The sequence below is a fragment of the Ipomoea nil genome, unplaced genomic scaffold (assembly GCF_001879475.1).
Source record: "Ipomoea nil cultivar Tokyo-kokei standard unplaced genomic scaffold, Asagao_1.1 scaffold1043, whole genome shotgun sequence".
NCBI classification, from domain to species: domain Eukaryota; kingdom Viridiplantae; phylum Streptophyta; class Magnoliopsida; order Solanales; family Convolvulaceae; genus Ipomoea; species Ipomoea nil.
The window spans coordinates 5823583-5843794 of NW_017617471.1; the positions used below are offsets into that span (position 1 = coordinate 5823583).

Genomic DNA, 20212 nt, shown 5'->3' on the forward strand with positions numbered 1-20212 from the left:
CACTGATCGAGACACAAACTCAATAAACACTGAATCAAAGTGTCGTCTTAGAACCCGGCATTTATTGATAATCTTGCTTGCATAGGATGTATCCGGGAGATTTTAATTAATTAACCTGCATACTGATTAACAATCCGAGTGTACCACCACATTCCGCCAGCCTTGAGAGATAATCCAAGAGAGAGCTTCCTTTATAGCCATGACTTCAGCTAAATAGGGATCACCTAGACACCGAAGAGAACCGCATTTGGCTGCCACAAACCCACGATTATTATTGAGGACCACAATGCCATAAAAGCCATGCTCACCATGCTGTATATACAAACTTAGCATTTTTCTATCTATAACTAATCAAGTTATATATGAGTATTTAATTCCTATCTTTAAGACGTTAGTTATTCTTCTCTTGCTTGCTTAAGCTAATTAAGCAAACAAATTTTTACTAAATTGGGGTAGTTTACTAGTTTTCACATAAATTATTAAAGAAATCATTGTGCAATTAACCATACTAGCGCCACAATTCAAAAGGGATATGTTACAAGGTCAACGACAGTTGTATAATGCAAGTTGCAAAAGGTGTGGGCTGCAAAAGCCAAGAGCCATTACTGTTTTTCTTTTGCAATCTGCCTTGTCTCCATCTTTCCACCTACCATTTTCCAAAGAAACCCTTTTTAGTAGTTTTCTATAAATATTTCTGCGGTAGATCCTCCCCTGCTCTCATGTTCCCACCTAAACTTTTCCCATTTACATACAACTCTGCTCTGTTTCCCATAGTTTAAATTATGGTTAGAATACTGATGGGTTATTGCATTCTTGAGCTTCTATGAGGTAGGTTTTATGGTAGATTGAAGAGCAGTTACTGCATGATCAAAGGCTTCATATTTCTTGCTGGAATTCAAGTGTTCGTTCTGAGGAGCAATGGGTTTTAGCTGCTTTGGTGCTTTTCAATCTTCTAAAGATCGTAGGGAGATGCTGACTCAAGGTAATTAAGAAGGCTTTTTTCTTCTTGGCTTGTGTTCTGCATATGATTCTTTTATTTTCATATTCTGGAATATGTTTCCTTGCTCACAAATGCAAAATCCCTCAACTTAGCTGCCCACTAGGTGGGAAGTTTCTGGTGATCACAAAGAGTCACTCACGAGAGTGTAAAACTCTCACAATGCGACTGTAAGGTTCGATCATGCGTCTTTGCCCATAATTTGCCACTCAGAAACCAACTGAGCTACTCCTGCAGGCTGAAATATGTTTCCTTTTCAAGTTTTCAGTGTGTTTAATTTCTTTGAATTTCTGCCCTGGGCTATTCTAATTGTCCCTTTCTGGTTTCTTCTATGTGGTGAATGTTCAGAACTTGTTACCATTAATGTGAGGTTATTCTCCTATAACTCCATCAGATCAGCAACTGGGCATTTTCATCCATCAAACAAGATAGGAGGGGGTGGTTTTGGAGTTGTTTACAAGGTAAGACTAGTGTCTATACCTATATTCAGGGTGTCTTTTTGGATGGCTAAATTTTAACCTTAAACACTTCTAAGTTCTTGATTGTGTTTTTGAATATGCAGGGTGTGTTAAGGGATGGAACTTGTGTTGCCATCAAATGCCTTTCTGCAGAGTCAAAGCAAGGAACAAATGAATTCTTGACAGAAATTAACATGATTTCGAACATCCGACACCCCAATCTTGTACATCTGATTGGTTGTTGTGTTGAGGGCAGTAATAGGATGTTGGTATATGAATATTTGGAGAACAATAGCCTTGCCAGTGCATTACTAGGTAACTATCAGACAACCTGAAACTAGCCCTCACAGATCAATTATCAGGCCAATGACTATTTGGATTATCGTTTCAGGTTCTAAAGGCAAAAGAATTGATCTGGATTGGCCTGAGAGGGCTGCCATATGTCTGGGAACAGCATCTGGTCTAGCATTTCTTCACGAAGAAGCCGAACCACATATAGTGCACAGAGATATAAAAGCTAGTAATGTGCTTCTTGATGAAAATCTTCATCCTAAAATCGGGGATTTTGGTCTGGCAAAACTTTTCCCTGACAATGTAACGCATCTCAGTACTCGAGTGGCAGGAACGATGTGAGTGTTCCTTGCATTTCTTTCCAAATTCTTAATTTTCTTCAACTCTTTGATGTTTGTAATATCTTGGGAAACTCTTCCAAGGTGCCATAATTTTGTCTTTGTCTTACTTTCTGCAGAGGATATCTTGCTCCCGAGTATGCTTTGCTAGGACAGCTTACAAAAAAGGTTGATGTATATAGTTTCGGAGTGGTTCTTCTCGAGATCATTAGTGGGAGAAGCAGTAGTAAGGCTGCTTTTGGAGAGGATATGTTGATGCTGGTGGAATGGGTAAGTTTCAAAGTCCCTGAATATCAAGCAGTGTTCTTGCTTCATATATAAAGATTTTGAAAGAAACTTTATGTAGATGCAGTTTCTGAAACATACACAAATTTGCAGACATGGAAGCTCAGAGAAGAAGGGAGGCTTCTGGAAATCGTTGATCCAGAATTGACAGAATATCCAGAGGCTGAAGCGATCCGCTTCATTAAAGTCGCGCTTTTTTGCACCCAAACATCTTCTCAACAAAGACCAAGCATGAAACAAGTGATTGAGATGCTCTCGAAAGATGTAAACCTTAACGAGAAATTATTGACAGAGCCGGGAGTTTATAGACCACAGAGCTCTAGGAAAGCAGCAGCATATGCCAGCCCAAAGAGAGGCAAGCAATCTGTTAATCATTTTGCATTAGCAAACCAGATGCATAGTTTCCAGACCATGACAGAAATGCTTCCAAGATAATACAAGACATTCAATTATTATTCTTTTACTCCCTCACATATTTTTCTTAGTGTTCATATTCTTTCAGAGGCGAGGGAAACCCGTAGTCACTATCTGACGGTGTACACTGGGTAAACCCCGCCCTGTGACCTTAGCCGGTAAAGGACCACAAGGAGCTAAACCAGCCTAGGTTTTACTCATAGCTGAACGGTTCAAACCAAGAAGACCAATAGGCCGCCCTTGCTGGTAGTCGAATATGTAACCTTGTTGTTACCAAGTTAACAGCCTTATCAACTTGGTTGAGGTTGTCCTCTAGTGTTCATATTCTTGTCTCACCTGTAAATTCTAGGCATCCTAATTTATAGTTTTGAACAAAGGCATCACAATGTTGGAATGGTAAAATTATCAGACATTCTGTATTGTATTTCTATGAGCAGAAGTGTATTATATTGATCATATCAACATAATAAAGCAGAACACACTATATACACACACTATACAGCCATAATTCTCAAGGCAACAGGTCTAAAACAAGCTAAGAAAAACAGCATCTTTCTGAACATAACTGGGAACTTCAGCTTAAGCAAAGCAAATTTTCAATACTAAGCTGCATTGCATATCGTAACGCTTTTCAAGAATCAACCAGCGGCAAGCTTACCTTGCAACCGATGAGGTGGCATCTGGTGGTGACGGTGCTGCAGGCTTAGCGGGATGAGCTGCAGGCGTTTTTGCGCCTGTCTTGGTTTCTTTGCCGGGTTCTGATGGTTGGTTCGGGGAAGGTTTCATATGTGGAGGCGGGGAGTGTTTGAGCTTGACAAGTATTTGACGCATCCTAGACAGTTCTGTTGGCTTCCCAGGTTTGGGTCCTTGGATCACAACAACAACCGGTGTTTTCTTCCCCTTCTTCTCTATTGTCGGGACTTCATTGGGGATGAGCTCAGCAATGGCTTTCCAATAATTCTTGCCAGCCTCGGCATGGAAATTGTCTCTGCTCATAAGGAACAACTGAAAACCAAACAGGAATTGAAGCGTTACATAAGTTTAACATTGTTAGGATAAACTCTTGCTAAAACGGAACATGTGACCTGACTCTGATACCATTTTGTTGAGATTAATAGTCCTAGGTGTGGGTCTCACCTTCTCCTTCTCCCTGTTGGAAGTTATGCTGTTCTCACACCTAAGCTTCCATTTCCTGTAATACTCTGCTTTGTATTCATCGGCTTCCTCGATTATTTCCTTCACTATCTCCTTCTCCCTCTTCTCCTTCTCTTCCAGCCGAATCGCATTCTCACTGCAAAAATACACATCGCCTAACTCATATCATACCGGCTCAAATTAAGAATGCCAATAAACCGCTCTATTGAGAGTCGAACTTATAACCTGATTACCAAGTTAATACTAACTTGAAAACCATTTTAGCTTAAGAAAATGTCAATTTTCAACTCAATTTAGTCATTGTCACCTACTTTAGAGCAAATAATTGTTATTTAAATCAAGAATTCATATCCTACCCTATCAGGAACTAGAGACAAGAGAATTCGTATACGTAAATTTTACTCTGTACCTTACGGGACCAAAATTGCAAAATCATAGTCAAGGTAGTTAATATGCACCATAAATTTCAATTAATAAGAGAATATAAAATAAGAATTTTATTGATTTATGCCTTTGCAGCTTTGCATGCAAAAACCGGCTAAACTAGATACAATTTTTACTTACCGTCGCCATTCTCTCAGGGCAAAACCCTCCTCACGCACCATATTCTCCGGCGAAGGAAGCGTCGGGCCGTTTTCCTGTCTCTCCGGCGATAATCCACCGGTGGCGGATGCCGGGGGCTGAGAACCGAAGGCGTCGTTTTCCACACCGTACGGCAAGTCCTCAGCGCCAGCTGCTTCCTTCCTTGACTCGGTTTCCGCGACGCCGTCTTCGCCTAACGGCCGGTTCTCCGCCCCTGGCTCGTCGGCGGACGAGCCGGCACCCGGTGATGCCGTCTGCCACATGGCTCTTTCCGACTACAATCCGGCGATTTCTGTGTCTGAAACTTCCTGGTCACGTTGTCTGAAGAAGAGTAAGATATCTTCTACTCATATTTTTCACTAAAAAAGTAAATACTATAATGTGAGTCTTCTTCCACTGTTTTTTGTCACGTGTCGTCTGGCTAGTGGGCAAGACTACAGAAGTCAAAATCAGATTTATTAGAATATTGTTAGCTTTAAGCCGCCACCATACCTCATAATTTGTACATTATTGTTTTTTTTTTTTAAAGTTAACTTTTTGTACCTTTTATTAAAGAATTAAGGTTCAAATTGGCCACTGAACGTAACCTGAAAATGCAATTAGGTCACTGAACGAAAAAAAAGTGCAATTAAGTCATTGAACACTCAAAAAATGTACAATTAGGCCACTGAACTCTCCAAACGTATGCAATTTTACCGGATAGCAGGTTACCATCAATTTTAGCAAGTTACCTGCTTACGTGGCAGCTTAGTTGGCATTTTTAATAATTTTTAAATAATTTTTAATAATTAATTTTAATAATAAATTTTATAAAAAATTGAAAAAAATTAAATAAAAATAAAATAAAGTCGCTTTTATTTAAAAAAATTTAATAAAAATTTATTATTAAAATTTATTAAAAATTAATTAAAATTTATTAAAAATGCCAACTCAGCTGCCACGTAAGCAGATAACCTGCTAAAATTGAGGATAACCTGCTATCAGGTGAAATTGCACATTTTTTGAGTGTTCAGTGGCCTAATTGCACTTTTTTTTCGTTCAGTAACCTAATTGCACTTTCAGGTTACGTTCAGTGGCCAATTTGAACTTTATTCCTTTATTAAATATTGCAGCTAACTTAATTTTAATTCTTCAACTTTATATTAAATGAAATTTTAGTTGCTTTTGCTAGACTTATTAATCTTTACTATGTTAACATATCAAATTTGAAAGATGAATTTAAAAGTTTTTAATTGCATAAGCAGATCAACATTTGTACTTCATTATTTATTTATTTTGTTAGTAATTCAATATCTACTATATCTACTATACTAATAAGAGCCCAAGAGAGTTAAGCCTATAATGGGTAGAAAAAATGGCGGTCACAGATCTTAATCAAATGAATGGCTCAGATTGATTAAAAGATTGATCAGATTTAAATTTTACACTAAAATTTCCTAAAATACCCACACACCGTTACTAATTCCGTTAAAATTTTAAGAATTGCCGTTAGTTCACCGTTAACTTACTCATTGATTTCAATAAAAAAAAGTCATAGGTTCGAACCTCATCCCAATCAAAGTTGGCATAATTAGTACTTTATTAGTATAGTAGATATAAATAATAATTTAGTAGTTACAACAAAAAATAATGCATATGCTGATATGCATTTCTTTAATTTAGAACTAGTATTTTCACCTGTGCGATGCACGGAATGGAATTGTTGTAATATATTAAGAATATTTAAATCGATATATAATTATTTAAGAGTTAATTTCACCAGAGGTCGTTTATTTTTCCTGAATCCTGACAATTCCAAATTTAATCATAGACTATAGTTATTAATTATTACGATTTATTCTATGTTACAACTCTTACGTTAATATTCTTACTATTATTATTAACACTTAATTACTTTTAGATATTATTATTACCACTTATATTATTATTATTATTATTATTATTATATTATTATTATTATTATTAGTTTCTTTTCAAGTACTATTAGTATATAATGGTCGTGAGGCACAATAATAATATAACCATAATTAAATATTTTTGTATTGTATTCCGGAGTTAATGCCATTTTTGGTCCTAGACTTATTGAAGCATTGACACTTTTCATCCTCCATAATAAAAATTGCCACTTAGTAGACACTGTTATTGGTCGTTGGACAGTTTTGATCCTCCGTCAATGAAGCCGTTTGTTGACCGTGAATTAGATGGGCTTTTCTGGCTTTTTATGTCTTATTCTTCTAATCTTGTTTAGACCAGCGCTGTTGTGACTCCTGTGAGGCGAGACTTCGCGGCTAAGTAGTAACCGTCGGTAGTGAGTAGCAGCGAGGTTCTTCTCCGGTGAGTTGTGGGTACGGCGGCGAGCATACGAGGCAGTAACTCCTTCCGGCGACGGACCAGTAAGGCAGATCTGGCGGTGCAGCAATAGATCCGGCGAGGTTGGGGCCTTCACCGGTGGTTTTTGGTTCCGGCGAAGTAGAGAGGGCAGCAGGTCGGCGAACCCTCCTATGGTAAATAGCAGTTGTATTTGTAGATGGCGTGATGTAGAATTTGCACCTGTAAGTCCTCCCTTCCATATTGACCACAAATATCCTTCCCATCTCTCTCTCTCTCTCTCTCTCTCTGACCACAACTACTTGGTGCACAACCTCAAAAACTCTGTTATTCTACCTGAAATTCATTGAAGTTTCAAGCTGAAAATTTGGAATCCGCCGCTCCCCAAAAATCGCATTGTCTGAGGTGTTGGAATGGCAGGTGTTGACTTCCTTGCTGCTGTAGCTTCATTCCCCAACCCGGATGATAAAATTCGGAGCACCAGCTTTGAGGTTCAAGGAGGTGGTAACACTGACAATGCTTTGATAAAACTCGGATGATAAAATTCGTCTTGGTCTTAATCCAAGGATCATATCTAAGGTTGCTGATGACTCGCATGGCGAAAGAATACTTGATGAGATTGAAAGGGATGGTGTTGATACATCTTTTATGGTGGTGTCCAAAGGAGGAAACTCACCATTCACATATGTCATTGTTGACAACCAAAAAAAAAAAAAAAAACTCGCACGTGCATTTTCACTCCAGGATATCCACCCATGATATCTGAGGGTCTACATACCCAAATCAAAATTGTCTTCAGCGCTTGTAGTAAATATTGTCTACTTAGATGGAAGGGTGCATGAGACTGCTTTGATTGTAGTGCAGGAGGCAAAGAGTAGGGGCATACCTATTATAGTTCATGCAGAAAGGTTAAGGGAGGGGTTGGGTGATATTCCTGACTTTGCTAGTTATGTTGTATGCTCGACAAAATTTACACAGGCATGGACTAACACCCTTTATATTCCAATTGCACTTGTTTCTATTATCTTGAGATTGATGTCAAATGTAAAATTCGTGATTGTTAGTTGGGTGAAGATGGTTTCTTAATGTTAGAAAGGAGTACTGAAGCGGATAACCTCAGTTTGAAGAAATGGATGTAACAGTGACCAATGGATGGAGAAATACAAGGATTAGAACATAAAAAGACAGAAAAACCCTTCTAATTCACGGTCAACAAACGGCGTCATTGACGGAGGATCAACACTGTCCAACGATCAATAACAGTGGCTACTAAGTGACAATTTTTATTATGGAGGATGAAAAGTGTCAATGCCCCAATAAGTCTATGACCAAAAATGGCATTAACTCTTGTATTCTGTGAGTCACAATAATAATATAACAATAATTAAATATTGTTCAATTCTATATTCTTCTAGGATTTCAATTACCATCATTAATTATTTTTCCAAATTTACCATAATTAAATAATTTGACCAATTATAAAGAAAGATTATTAAATAATGCACGGGACAAATGTTTAATTAAAAAATTTAAAAATTCATTAATAAAACATAAGTTTCTCATAGTTTTTTCTTAGAAACTCTTTAATAAAGTATTTTTTTTTTAGAAATTGGTGGGTCAAACCGCCTACGGCAGTTTGCGGTGGATAAATCTCGAAAAAATACGCGATTTCAAAAAAACATTTGTCTAAAACGGACAACGGAGTCAAAAGTTATGCCTTGCCGAACTTTTGACACTTTACAACTTAGTGTCAAAAGTCAAAAGTTATTAGGAGGAGAGATTTTTTAGGAATTGGGCGGGAAGTTAAAATTTCAGGATTTTGTTTGTATATATAGTATAGATTGTATTACAGTACTTTATAATAATATGAGAATAGAATTTTAACGCAGAATTATTGTACGAATGGGAAAGTAGAAATCAATCTATTTTATTAGGAGGAGAGATTTTTTAGGAATTGGGCGGAAAGTTAAAATTTCAGGATTTTGTTTTTATATATAGTATAGATTAATGCATATGCTGATATGCATTTCTTTAATTTAGAATTATGTGTCCACAATGTCTTTATTCAAAAAAAAAATTATTCATTATCAATAAATTAAATAAGAGAAATAATTTTATTAGTTATATTGTCTTTATTTTTCTTCAATATAAAAGTTCTTTATATTCAAATTTATTAATTGATTATATTCGCTACATTGTCCTTACAATGTCTTTATTCCGTGAAAAAAAAATTATTAATTATCAATAAATTAATTAAAAGAAATATTTTCATTAGTTATATTGTCTTTATTTTTCTCAAATGTAAAAAATTTTTACATTCAAATTTATCAATTGATTATATTCACTACATTATCTATTATCTTTTTTGTGCACTATTTTTCTAATCAAATATCAAAGCTATAATACAAAATAATGCTATACATTTATTTACCAAGTATTTTATTAATACCATGAAAAAATTAAAAATATATATAATTAATAAAGCCAACCATATTAACTCATTTGAGAGATTTTGTGACAAAGAGAGTATTCAAATCACACAACAAATTGAAGTGAGAACTACCTCGCAATGTCCTTATTTGACAATCAACAGTTAACGGTTAGCGTTAGCGGATTATTAAATTATTAACATTGGGTAGAAAAATGACCGCCAAATTATTAAATCAAATGAACGGTTCATATTGTTCAGGTTTTAATTTTTTTCTTTTAAGATTTTATAATTTATCCTTAATTATATGATTATCCATTTAACTTTTTTTCGTTAATTCACCGTTAGTCTAATTCTAATATTAAAGTCTAATATAAAATTATAACTACACCATTAATCTAATTCTAATATTAAAGTCTTAATAGAACTTAACCACAAATCCTAATGTCGGAATATCTTCAAACAATATTAGTATATATTTAATATTTTATGCCGTAATTTTTATTTGTTCTCCCTTATGTCCCGTATTTGGTTTCAAGTTTCAACCATACCTATATAATTATTTTATTGATAATTATAATCAATCTTGACTATATTATCTTGCATTTGTAAACTTAGAATTACCTATTTAACCCGCACGGGCTTAGCTCAATAGTTTAGTGGATAGTATTTGGGAGAAGAGACCAAGGTTTGAACCTCGGCGGCGGCAGTGCGGGAATTATGTCCAAAGTGGGCAGATTCCTTGTGCGTATCAGCATTTGGCCCTGTCTGCTGAACCAAAGTGGGCAGATTCCTTGTGCGTATCAGCATTTGGCCTTGTCTGCTGAACCAAAGTGGGCAGATTCCTTGTGCATATCAGCATTTGGCCCTGTCTGCTGAACCATTGAGTCACCGTGATTTACAACTTCTCACAATACTCTGTCGGGTCGGAGTGTGGGGGGCCCTTGGGGTTGGGGACTCAACCTTTGGGAGAAGAATTACCTATTTAAATACGCAAATTCAACCTTCAATTATCTATGCATGAACAATTTCAATATAATCCTACCTTAATATACTTTAAAGTACTTATTTAAAAAAAAAAAGCATTGGGCATTATCCCAATTGCGCAATGCGCGTAAAAAACTAGTTAATTATATAAGTCATTTGAGTTACGGGGAGGTATTTATGTAATTTTATGCAGAACCAGCGCCATATATGTAACGGACCCCTTCAGGACTCTATAAATATCAGCCTCAGTGCCTCACCAAATTGGCCATTTAAACCGACGCGAGAAGTTAGAACGACGTGAGAGCGCGCGAGTTTTAGAGAGAGAAAGAGAGTGAGTGAGAATGCAGTGAAGAGAAGAAAGAAAATTCATGGAGAAAATCACAAATTTTCTTCACATTTGTTAAATTGTGCTCATTCGATTTGAAGTGTGCGAGAGAGGTTTCCCGATGAGGTTCAAATCAGTGGTGTACTATGGGGAGGCGCGTTTAGGAGCGCTGGAAACTTTGACAGTGAAGGACCAGAATTTCGTATTCCCCAACAACGAGATACGCATCCACCATATCTCTCAGAACAGCGAGCGGTGCCGTCCTCTCGCTGTTTTTCAAGCAATTTCCTCCCCTGTTCGTTGCAAGCTTGAACCAAGCTCCGATTCCAGCAACGTCTCTACTGCCGAGCAATCTCCGTTGATCAACCTTCATTCCTCTTGCTTCTATGACCTCAAGGTCATTCGTTTTGATCAGTGCTCATTGATCAATGGAAAATTGTTCTTAGCATTTTCATTTATTAGCAGTATATATTCTGCAAATATATGTTGCGTAACTTGCATTTGCACATGTTCATGATATGTTGACAGTTCAGTTAATTTCAAGATATCTTTGATTTTGTAATAATTGCCGATGTCCATTTTGTGCATAATTAGTTTTAGTGTAATGTATTTGGCAGAGTTTGATATCTTACCATTTAGGATTATTGTAACTTCTTCAGAGACAGTTTTGTAGGTCTTGTTAATTTTATCGATTTATGTCTGTGTCCTGAGACTTTCATGTATTCCATTTGTGTTCTTCATAATTGTGTGTTAAAGTTAATGCATAATGGATATATGTTGGACTATTTGGACTTTTGGTGCGTCTCATTGTGTGTGTAATCTTCTGGTATCTACAGATGATGTGTGCATAGCCATAATGCATGCACTGGAAGAGGAATCAATTTGGTTATATTGATGCATAGGTTCTTTTAGATGAACATTTGTGAATTGTCATTATATATGGTCAATTGGATTCTGGTATCCTGGGAATAGTTGAGCTTCTTTTATGTTATACACTATCTTATTAGTACCTTCTTTTCGTTTTTGTAGACAGCAGTGGTATTATTAGGGGATGAAGAAGTACACTTAGTTGCAATGCCAAGTAAGCAGAAGAAATTCCCCTGTTTCTGGTGCTTCTCTGTGCCGCGTGGGTTATATGGTTCATGTTTGGGAATGCTAAATATGAGGTGTTTATCTATTGTGTTTGATCTTGATGAGACGCTGGTTGTTGCTAATACAATGAGGTCATTTGAGAATAGGATTGAGGCTTTGCGAGGTTGGACTGCACGAGAGACAGATCCAATTCGGGTGTTAGGTATGTCAGCAGAGATGAAGAGATACACTGAGGACAGGGTATTACTAAAGCAGTACATAGAGGGTGATAGTGTTGTGGATGGTAATAAAGTATATAAGGCTGTTCAAGAGGAGGTTCCCCAGTTATCTGATGGGCATGAGTGCATTCTTCGCCCAGTCATAAGATTGCAGGAAAAGAATATTGTCCTTACACGCATCAATCCAGAGGTTAGAAGATTTGTATATGGAATTTACTATGAATGCTAAGCAGATACAGTAGTCTGTTAGACATGCGTATCTGCATAGGTTTTGTTTCTTTGTTGTTCATAAGGAAAGTTAAAATTGTCCAAGCATATTGGGTTAAAGGAGCTCAAGACAAATATAATCTATGAGAGCAGTTTTGATTAATTAAAAATGCATACTTCAAATTGTTTGTGTAGTCATGTGGTATGGAATACCTTTAAATTTGCTGTGTGCTTATGCAGAACCGTGACACTAGTGTGCTAGTCAGACTACGGCCTGCTTGGGATGATTTGAAAACTTATTTGACTGCTAAAGGTCGCAAAAGATTTGAAGTATATGTTTGCACAATGGCAGAAAGGGATTATGCATTGGAGATGTGGAGGTTGCTTGACCCGGAGGCACAGCTTATCTGCACAAAGCAACTAGTGGACCGCATTGTATGTGTTAAATCAGGTTAACACCTTTGGCTCATTGTTTTCCAATAGTTTTGTCTCAGTATTATTAGTTCCTGTACCAACACAAATCCTGCTTCTCTTTTTGGTGTTGCAGAGTTAATTTATTTCTGAGTTTTTCATCCTCTTTTTCAGTTAGTTTCAAGTTTTTGTTTTTGTTTTTTTTTTTTTTAATAAATCTTTATCTCTCTAATTTTTGCTACTAGCCTGCTTATTTATTGTTACCCAATTGCAGTGGCAAGAAAGTCTTTACTTAATGTCTTCCAAGGTGGCATTTGCCATCCAAAATTAGCAATGGTAATTGATGATCGTTTAAAAGTGTGGGAAGATATGGATCGGCCTCATGTTCATGTAGTCCCTCCCTTTGTACCATATTATGCTCCACAAGCTGAGGTTCATATTTGTCTTTTTGAAATTATTCCAGTAAGCATCTTATTTTTCTCACGTTCAAGACTGATGAAACTTTTCCTTCTGGAGTAGACAGGAAATGTTGTTCCAGTGCTATGTGTGGCAAGAAATGTCGCATGTGATGTTCGAAGTCGTTTCTTCAAGTAAATCCATTCACCAAAAGCTGTATAAACTTTTTTTATGATGAAAATCTTTGTAAATGCATCATATGCTATGTAACTTTATGCATATATGTATTGTTTTAATCAGAGAGTTAGATGAGAGCCTATTACAAAACACTGCCAACATTTCTTATGAAGATGAGGTGGTGAATTTGCCTTCTGGACCTGATGTTAGCCATTACTTGGCATTTGAGGTAATCATCTTTTATCCTATTTGCAGGAAGATTTGAACTCTGCAGATTTCTTATTTATCAGTTATCACCTACGTAATTATCTCACCTTGTGATTTCAAGGATCATAGCACTAGTTCAAGATTGTACTGTTAGTACCATGATTATCATGTGTTCTATAGTAAACCATGAATCTAGACTCTATATATGCCTTTCATAGCCTATAAATACTATGTTATTGTAAGATTTATCCACTAACTGTTCAAGCATTTCTCTTTATTCTCTTAATTGCCTTCTTATAGCTTTTGTTGTACTTCTAGGTGGTGGCTTTTCGCCACCTGCTAGACCACGATCACATTTTTGCTTGACACCATCAAATAACATCTGTTTTGAGACTTGATTTTGATGATTTGATAATGCTGTACTTTCAGGACTCTAGTTTTTTATCAAATGGAAGTTTCAACCCTCCCATCCCTAAGGGAATGTTTGGACCTGCAGTTGCACAAAGATTGGATCAGCAGGTTCATACCAAATGTGTTTATGAAAACCATTGTTTTGGATTGACTTCTCTTCCAGCTAATCATTAGCTTGTAGTCATGATTGTTTTCCTGTGTTCTCATATTGTTGTTTTTTCTAGGATGGGAAAAATAATATGAATCCTGCTACACCTTTGATGCCTCTTAATCCAGTACTGAAATCTGAACACTCTCAATCTGTTCTAGGATCTGCTCCTAATTTATCTGGTTCACTGCCTATCAAAGGAGGTTTGCTGTTAGAAAGTCTGTAATGAGCACCTATTTTACTTCCTCTCCCACAAATGTAGTCCCCATTCACTAAACAAGCAATTTTTGGAAAGTGGATTATTTGAACATAACACCTATTCACCGCACCTATATTGCCGTTTGATGAGATATTGAGCATTTTCTTGAAACATTTTCTAACTGATGATTATTTTATTTATTAAATGCACCTTAGAACCTAGTCTGCTTGGAGTTCCATTCAGAAGAGATAACAGCATTTCTGAAACTGATCGTGATGGAAGGAAAAGAGTTAGGCATCAAGGTTCGGCAGAGCCTCCTCTTGTATCGAGAGTGCCACAAAATATTCCAGTGCTTCCCTTGCAAACACTGGGATCCTGTTTGATAGAAGATGACACCAACAGAGGACATTTTGGTAGCCAAACACGAGGACTTATTCAAGACTTTGGTGCATTTGGACCCGATAAACAAGGTCTTTTACCATTGCATGTTTCTGCAACGAAGAGTGAAGAGGTAGCATCTTGATCATTTCCCATATCTGGTTAATATTTGTTCCATCTTCTGAATGCCTTGATACCATGTCAAATGGAGAACTCCATTTTTTCATATATTTCAGTCACAAGAATACACCTATTTATACAAGAATATACATACTAACTAAGGCAAGGATCAGAATTAAATCCCTAATAATATGCACAGTAATCCCTAATATCATGCTAAATATACTCCTACCATATAAATATATAATGTCTAACAGCCTCTTTATTTGGGTTTATTAATATACAGAAAATTTCAATGCATAAGAAGAATGTTCCAAATCCAGTAACTGGTACTCGAAACTTCCTTTCCTTTACAAATGATTTTTCCCCTGTTTTCTGTGTTTCATCTACCTTGATGCTTTCTTCTTCTTTTGCTAATTATCTTCTCATCTGAAATAGATATTGTTTCACAAAATCAGTTGCCCTCTGGTAATATAGACTTCCAACTGGAAGGTGGGAAAATGAATATCTTACCCTCTATAGCTATTGGGGTGTTGCAAGAAATTGGAAGGCGATGCACCTCAAAGGTATACCATGAACATCTATATAAACAAAGATCACATGGTTTTTTTGGATGCATATATTTTCATAGTTGTTTTGTTTGAAGTTCTAAAAGTTCTAAAAGTTCTAAGGTGGCCCTTGTTATATGTAGGTTGAATTTAGGCCTGGTGTGAGTACCAGTGCTGAACTACAATTTTCAGTTGAGGTTAGTTCAATGCTTTTAATTATTTCGAACATGTAGACTATTTTAGAATTATTTAATGCTAATATATTTCTTGTTAGTATGGTTTAGTCTAATACTCTAATCTTGTAAATTTATATTTTTTGGAGATGTCATGAACCACGGTACAGAAAAAACTTTATTCATCATTGGATTGTTTTGCAATCTGGGTGATTTGAGTACTGAAAATTAGCTTGAAAATCACATCTTTTTGCTTTTTAAATGATTCAAATTATTTTTTTGTATCTGAAATTTGATTGATATACTAACCTTTGGAACAAAGTATATATTTTCTACCTCTAAATAGTAAGAGTACTATTTACATCTTATGCCTTGGGAAGCTTAACATCCTAGGTGACTTTTTAGGTCTTCTTCACTGGTGAGAAAATTGGTGTTGGTATGGGTAAAACAATAAAGGATGCTCAGCAACAGGCAGCTGCAAATGCCCTACGTAGTTTAGCTGGTGACCTTCCATTCTATTTAATCTCTTGTTGTGTACAGCTAGCTTATATTCAGTACTGTGCTGTGTATCTCAAAGAAAATTTTTCTCCTTTAGTGTTCCTATTAATAGGAGAATCTATTGCCCAAGGTGCTATAACGGTTCTTCATATGATACTGCAGATAAATATATGTTCCATGTTGAATCGTATAATGGAGTGGTGGATAAAGATTTTGATAATCATTCAGTGGAAAATGAAAATGGATTTTTATGGGACTCTCTCAATCTGGAAGATAAGAAGCTGGCTGATGGAAAATTGGTGAAAGTAAATGGCTCTGAGGTGGGACTCTGATGTTATTGCGCATGATTGATTTGGTTTGTCTTGGGTGGAAGGCATTAGTTTCTTCTTCAACTTGCATAGATTAATCTACAGGTAGACAGAATCGGAATCTGTAAATGCTCTCTTTTTGTTTGGTTGATACAGAATTACAGACTGACCTTATAGGCTAACAAATGCCAGAACGAACGATTCTTTGATGTTAAAAATGTTTCGAGTTTCAAGGTTTTATTAAATGACATGCCATTAGTTATTGTGCCAGATAATAATATATAGGCTTTGACCACTGGGAGTTTTAAGACGGCAGGAGACGAGCTTTGTGCACAGCGTACGCAACACGCCGTGTTGGAATTTGTGTTAATTTGAATGCTAAGAGCATCCACACTTGTGTATATTGTGGGGAGATTTCAGCATTAATTCTTCCCTACATGAGATAATAACTAGTGTGGAGGGGAGATAATTGAAAAAAAATCCTCCTGCAAATGTGAGGAGATTGTCAGAAAAAAAAAAAAAAAAAAAAAAAAAAGAAGAAGAAGCAAGGCTGTGCGCGTTCGCGCACAGCCTTGGGCAAAAGCCGGGCGCTTCAAGCGCGCCTGACGCGTCTGACTACTTTTTTTTTTTAATTTTTTTTTTGTTTTGTTTGTTTTTTTTTTTTTTTTTTCTCTCCTCTCCCACACTCTCTTTCCTAATCACTCTTACATTATCTCCCCATTCTTCCCAACCAATGTCCCAGTGACAGGTAAATATAGTATAGTACTATAGTGTTAAGGTGGCCTATTTGGTAATATAGCTTATCAATCAATTTTGACTTATTTATTACACTATTAATTATTTGATTTGGTTAAATAATCAATATAAGTATATAAGTATTTGATTAAAGTAATTTTTTAAAACATTTCTACTAATTCAATCAGTTAACAACTATGTTGTAACGTAAAATATAATATGTTGAATATTCAGTAAACTAGTTCGATAGAACAAGAAGGAAAAAGTAATTCTCCCACTTATGAGAAAATCCATGAATACACAGTAGTGGAGTACAGAGACAGGAATTACCTTGAAAGCTTTGATGTTATAACCACCCCAAATTAGTGAGCAATTTGTGGAGAGTTGTCCTACCCCATTGGAGGTCACTTTCAACGACACTCAGCTCCGATGGCTGTTTGCTTAACACCATCTCAGAGGTTTCTTTACCACTCAGAAACTCTTCATTTGAATTCAACTGGATCATAACAGTTCATGGCATATCAGAAATCTGAGAACAACATCATAGTTAATTGAACCTAATGTCAAACAAGAATAGCAACTGCATGTAAAACTAACTTCTTGGTTGAATGTTAAGCCAAGCCGTTACCTCTGGTGCATTAATACATCCAACCAAACCTTCTCCCTCACTCTCTGTCTCATCTTCTTTCAAGGGCACTAGTTCAGATTCCACACCTATAATTTGATTCAGTCCCGGCACTAAAACCAGAGTCTCTTCATCAAAAACCAAAGCTTCAGATGCATTCACCTCCTCTTCAACTCCGCTTATATTATCTTGCCCTTGCCCACAATCTGCCATCCAGAAACTAACTGAGCTACCCGTGCTTATATTATCTGCAACTAGAGAACCATGCTCCTCATTTCCAGATAACTTCTCAGCAATCAGCATTCCTGGATAAATTTCAGACCCCTTTGCTTCTCCATCTACAACTCCCCCCTCTATAATATTCTGGAGCTCAGCATTATCCCAATCTTCACAAACTGTTATTGTGTTGCTTGTTTCCCATGTTTCCACCATGCGATCAGGGCCGGGTTGCCACAATATAATATCCTTATCAGCTTCTTTCAGTATGAACTTATAGGCAATAGATTTGCCTGTGGGAATATCCTATAATAGTAAAAAGAAAAAAAAAAAAAAAAAAAACAACCACAACATATCACATATGAATCATAAATACAAGGAAGTCTGGAAACAATTTAGGGACCACTAAAACCTTACCATCTCAAGAGTCCATACATGTCCTTCTGACCAGGTGAGAGGAACAGCTTTTGATGGATCCCATGCACCAAACATTAGATCATCACCAACCATCAGAAATTGCTGCCCAAATGAACATTCTTTTTGTAATTCAAATTTGACATGGACAGTTTTTAATCCATCTGCATATTGAAGAATACACTGAATTAATGATAGTGAAAACAAGTCTCAGAGAGAGTTAGGAACCCTTTTTTTGAGTGACCAATGAAAACTCTCAGTGACTACTCGAGAGTGTGCACAACATAAACCCTGCCTAACCAGCAAAGAATCACAATAGCTGACCGGCTCAAATCAAGAATACTAATAAGCCTCTCGACTGGAAGTTGAATTTGCAACTTTTTGGTTACGAAGTTATAAGCTTTATCAACTTGAAAGGGAAGGGAAAAAAGTCTCTACATGCTGAATCCATTTCTTCACTCTCAAACTGCTCCTGCATCAATTAGAAATATATTATCAACTCAGTAACTCCTACTTTACATAACACAGTAACTAAGTACAATAGACAACCTAGTTTCTTGTACCTGAGTTTCTAATGTTGGTGAAGACACAGCAGAAGCATCTGCTAGAACAGGATGGATAGATTTGCTCAGAAAGGGTACTGGAAGTGATGAAAAGATGGTGATTTTAGCAGTATGGTTTCCATTTGGCAAACCAAGAAAGCAAATTTCTGTCCTCCTTAAAGCACCATCATTTTGCCACCAAAAGGAGCTTCTTCCCCACTCATTCCCCAGCCACACCCCCTTCAATGATGACCCTGTCAAGGCCCTCCTCATCTCGCACGTCCAAGACTGGGTTCACCGGAGATTCAAGAAAATGAAGGTGATATTCAAGAATCAGAGAAGGGTATGCTTCTTGTATAGTAAAAGCAAGTATCATGTGAAAACTAGTGGATGATAAGGAGAGATGGGTATTATATTGTAACTTGTAAGTGATGGTGGAGCCATACGTAAAATTGAGGGTGCACAAATCAAGATCAAGAGCCAGGTGGCTTGTACCTTTAGTGCGGATTAACTGGGAGTTGAATTTACATAGCTTGGAATAAAAAAAATTAGACAAAAAAAGAATTGTAATTCAATGGAAAAAAATAATAAGATGAGAATAAAGTAGCAATTCAAATTATATTTTTTGATAGGAAGAAATATAATTATTAGGAATGAGAATGGGAATGAAATAAATGATATAAAGACTAAAATGTCTTTGTATAATAATATTAATAATTAAGGGTAATTTAATCATTTTTCTTATTTTTTCCTTTTCAAGATGTGTTGAATTCTAATTCATAGGGCCAAAGGGGATATATGATTTGCAATTTCACAAATAGGGGAAATTGCAATTCCGTCCCTCCAACTAAACATTGTAATTTTTAACTCTGCTTAATTACGTTGTAATTAAATTGAAATTCATGTCAACCAAACACTTTGTTAATGTTAGATTCTCAATCGGGTCGGGGTGTGGGGGACCCTTAGGGTCGGGGTTCAGTCTTTTTGGAAGAATGTTAGATTCTCAATCGGCTTTGAAAGCGTGCGAAGATAGAAATAGAGTTACACGTGGCTGGATTCTCACACCTCATTACTTGAAAGATTATTTATTTATTTATTTTGTCTGACACAGGTTCCTTTGGGACCTCACACACCGCCAGACAAGATACACTAGAATTTCACAGATTAAAACTAATTTTGTTCATGTTATGTAAAACTCTAATAAAAGTGAAATCTCTTTAAGAAGGATATACTTTAGTGAAATCTCTTTAAGAAGGATATACTTTTGCCATTCATTCTTCATTTTTTAAGTGACGAAGTAAACACATAGCTATTACATGAAACTGTGCTTTAAGTAAATACTGTCTTGTGATTTTAGTTGATAAAGAATCACAAAAATATATTATTATTATTATTATTATTATTATTATTATTATTATTATTGTCGATGTACAGTCTGTCTCACTGTCTGTCTATACGCTAAAACATAGGAAGTGGTTTATGCCATTTGATAATTTCTTGAAAAAAAATTTAAGGCTTTATGCCATTTTGTGTGGATAATATTGGGTTTGGGTTTATGGTAGAGAAAATTTTGAGGCCAGCAGAATACTAGATTGGGAGGA

The 20212-nt window shown here is 36.2% G+C and overlaps 4 protein-coding genes across 15 annotated transcripts; 2 read left to right on the forward strand and 2 right to left on the reverse strand.

Annotated features, from left to right (window-relative positions):
- The first annotated feature begins 776 nt into the window (after nt 1-776).
- Nucleotides 777-3216, forward strand: LOC109181548 (putative serine/threonine-protein kinase). The gene is made up of 6 exons (XM_019331371.1): nt 777-982; nt 1346-1458; nt 1560-1770; nt 1847-2084; nt 2204-2354; nt 2463-3216. The coding sequence occupies exons 1-6, from the start codon at nt 919-921 to the stop codon at nt 2802-2804; spliced, it is 1119 nt and encodes a 372-aa protein (XP_019186916.1). The 5' UTR covers nt 777-918; the 3' UTR covers nt 2805-3216.
- LOC109181552 (clathrin light chain 2-like) lies at nt 3208-4927 on the reverse strand. 2 transcript variants are annotated; one of them, XR_002054219.1, is made up of 4 exons: nt 4503-4927; nt 3921-4074; nt 3381-3788; nt 3208-3340 (listed from the first exon to the last, which is right to left on the reverse strand). XR_002054219.1 is itself a non-coding variant. In XM_019331383.1 (3 exons), the coding sequence occupies exons 1-3, from the start codon at nt 4781-4783 to the stop codon at nt 3438-3440; spliced, it is 786 nt and encodes a 261-aa protein (XP_019186928.1). In that variant the 5' UTR covers nt 4784-4927; the 3' UTR covers nt 3208-3437. The 2 variants fall into 2 exon arrangements, 1 of the variants encoding a protein (XP_019186928.1); XM_019331383.1 differs by having other exon boundaries at nt 3208-3788.
- A 5553-nt stretch (nt 4928-10480) lies between these two features.
- LOC109181545 (RNA polymerase II C-terminal domain phosphatase-like 2) lies at nt 10481-16349 on the forward strand. 5 transcript variants are annotated; one of them, XM_019331361.1, is made up of 15 exons: nt 10481-10985; nt 11618-12088; nt 12346-12556; nt 12791-12948; nt 13036-13106; nt 13213-13318; nt 13726-13815; nt 13932-14073; nt 14270-14565; nt 14839-14881; nt 14991-15118; nt 15244-15297; nt 15679-15775; nt 15934-16137; nt 16185-16349. In XM_019331361.1, exons 1-14 carry the CDS (start codon nt 10710-10712, stop codon nt 16101-16103), a joined length of 2313 nt encoding a protein of 770 aa, XP_019186906.1. In that variant the 5' UTR covers nt 10481-10709; the 3' UTR covers nt 16104-16137; nt 16185-16349. The 5 variants fall into 5 exon arrangements, with proteins under 5 accessions (XP_019186906.1, XP_019186905.1, XP_019186907.1 ...); XM_019331360.1 differs by having other exon boundaries at nt 15934-16349; XM_019331362.1 differs by having other exon boundaries at nt 13932-14058; nt 15934-16349.
- On the reverse strand, nt 13769-19021 carry LOC109181549. Of its 7 annotated transcripts, none has more exons than XM_019331374.1 (6): nt 18633-19020; nt 18508-18541; nt 18073-18233; nt 17443-17961; nt 17145-17310; nt 13769-13786 (listed from the first exon to the last, which is right to left on the reverse strand). In XM_019331374.1, the coding sequence occupies exons 1-5, from the start codon at nt 18882-18884 to the stop codon at nt 17161-17163; spliced, it is 1116 nt and encodes a 371-aa protein (XP_019186919.1). In that variant the 5' UTR covers nt 18885-19020; the 3' UTR covers nt 13769-13786; nt 17145-17160. The 7 variants fall into 7 exon arrangements, with proteins under 7 accessions (XP_019186919.1, XP_019186918.1, XP_019186920.1 ...); XM_019331373.1 differs by lacking the exon at nt 13769-13786 and adding an exon at nt 14924-14981 and having other exon boundaries at nt 18633-19019; XM_019331375.1 differs by lacking the exon at nt 13769-13786 and adding an exon at nt 15813-15829.
- Nucleotides 19022-20212: the final 1191 nt, after the last annotated feature.

Bases quoted from the DNA above. Each gene is read 5' to 3' on its own strand.
- LOC109181548 (XM_019331371.1), top strand. From the start codon at position 919: ATGGGTTTTAGCTGCTTTGGTGCTTTTCAATCTTCTAAAGATCGTAGG. The intron at 2,085-2,203 runs GTGAGTGTTCCT...TACTTTCTGCAG, and splicing joins ACTCGAGTGGCAGGAACGAT to AGGATATCTTGCTCCCGAGT. The intron at 2,355-2,462 runs GTAAGTTTCAAA...ACAAATTTGCAG, and splicing joins TGTTGATGCTGGTGGAATGG to ACATGGAAGCTCAGAGAAGA.
- LOC109181552 (XM_019331383.1), bottom strand. From the start codon at position 4,783: ATGTGGCAGACGGCATCACCGGGTGCCGGCTCGTCCGCCGACGAGCCA. The intron at 4,075-4,502 runs GTAAGTAAAAAT...GTATTTTTGCAG, and splicing joins GCCCTGAGAGAATGGCGACG to TGAGAATGCGATTCGGCTGG. The intron at 3,789-3,920 runs GTGAGACCCACA...TTTGGTTTTCAG, and splicing joins CCAACAGGGAGAAGGAGAAG to TTGTTCCTTATGAGCAGAGA.
- LOC109181545 (XM_019331360.1), top strand. From the start codon at position 10,710: ATGAGGTTCAAATCAGTGGTGTACTATGGGGAGGCGCGTTTAGGAGCG. The intron at 14,074-14,269 runs GTCTGTAATGAG...AATGCACCTTAG, and splicing joins AGGAGGTTTGCTGTTAGAAA to AACCTAGTCTGCTTGGAGTT. The intron at 15,776-15,933 runs GTGACCTTCCAT...ATGATACTGCAG, and splicing joins TGCCCTACGTAGTTTAGCTG to ATAAATATATGTTCCATGTT.
- LOC109181549 (XM_019331374.1), bottom strand. From the start codon at position 18,884: ATGAGGAGGGCCTTGACAGGGTCATCATTGAAGGGGGTGTGGCTGGGG. The intron at 18,542-18,632 runs GTACAAGAAACT...TAATTGATGCAG, and splicing joins CACCAACATTAGAAACTCAG to GAGCAGTTTGAGAGTGAAGA. The intron at 17,311-17,442 runs GTAACGGCTTGG...GTTATGATCCAG, and splicing joins GATGTATTAATGCACCAGAG to TTGAATTCAAATGAAGAGTT.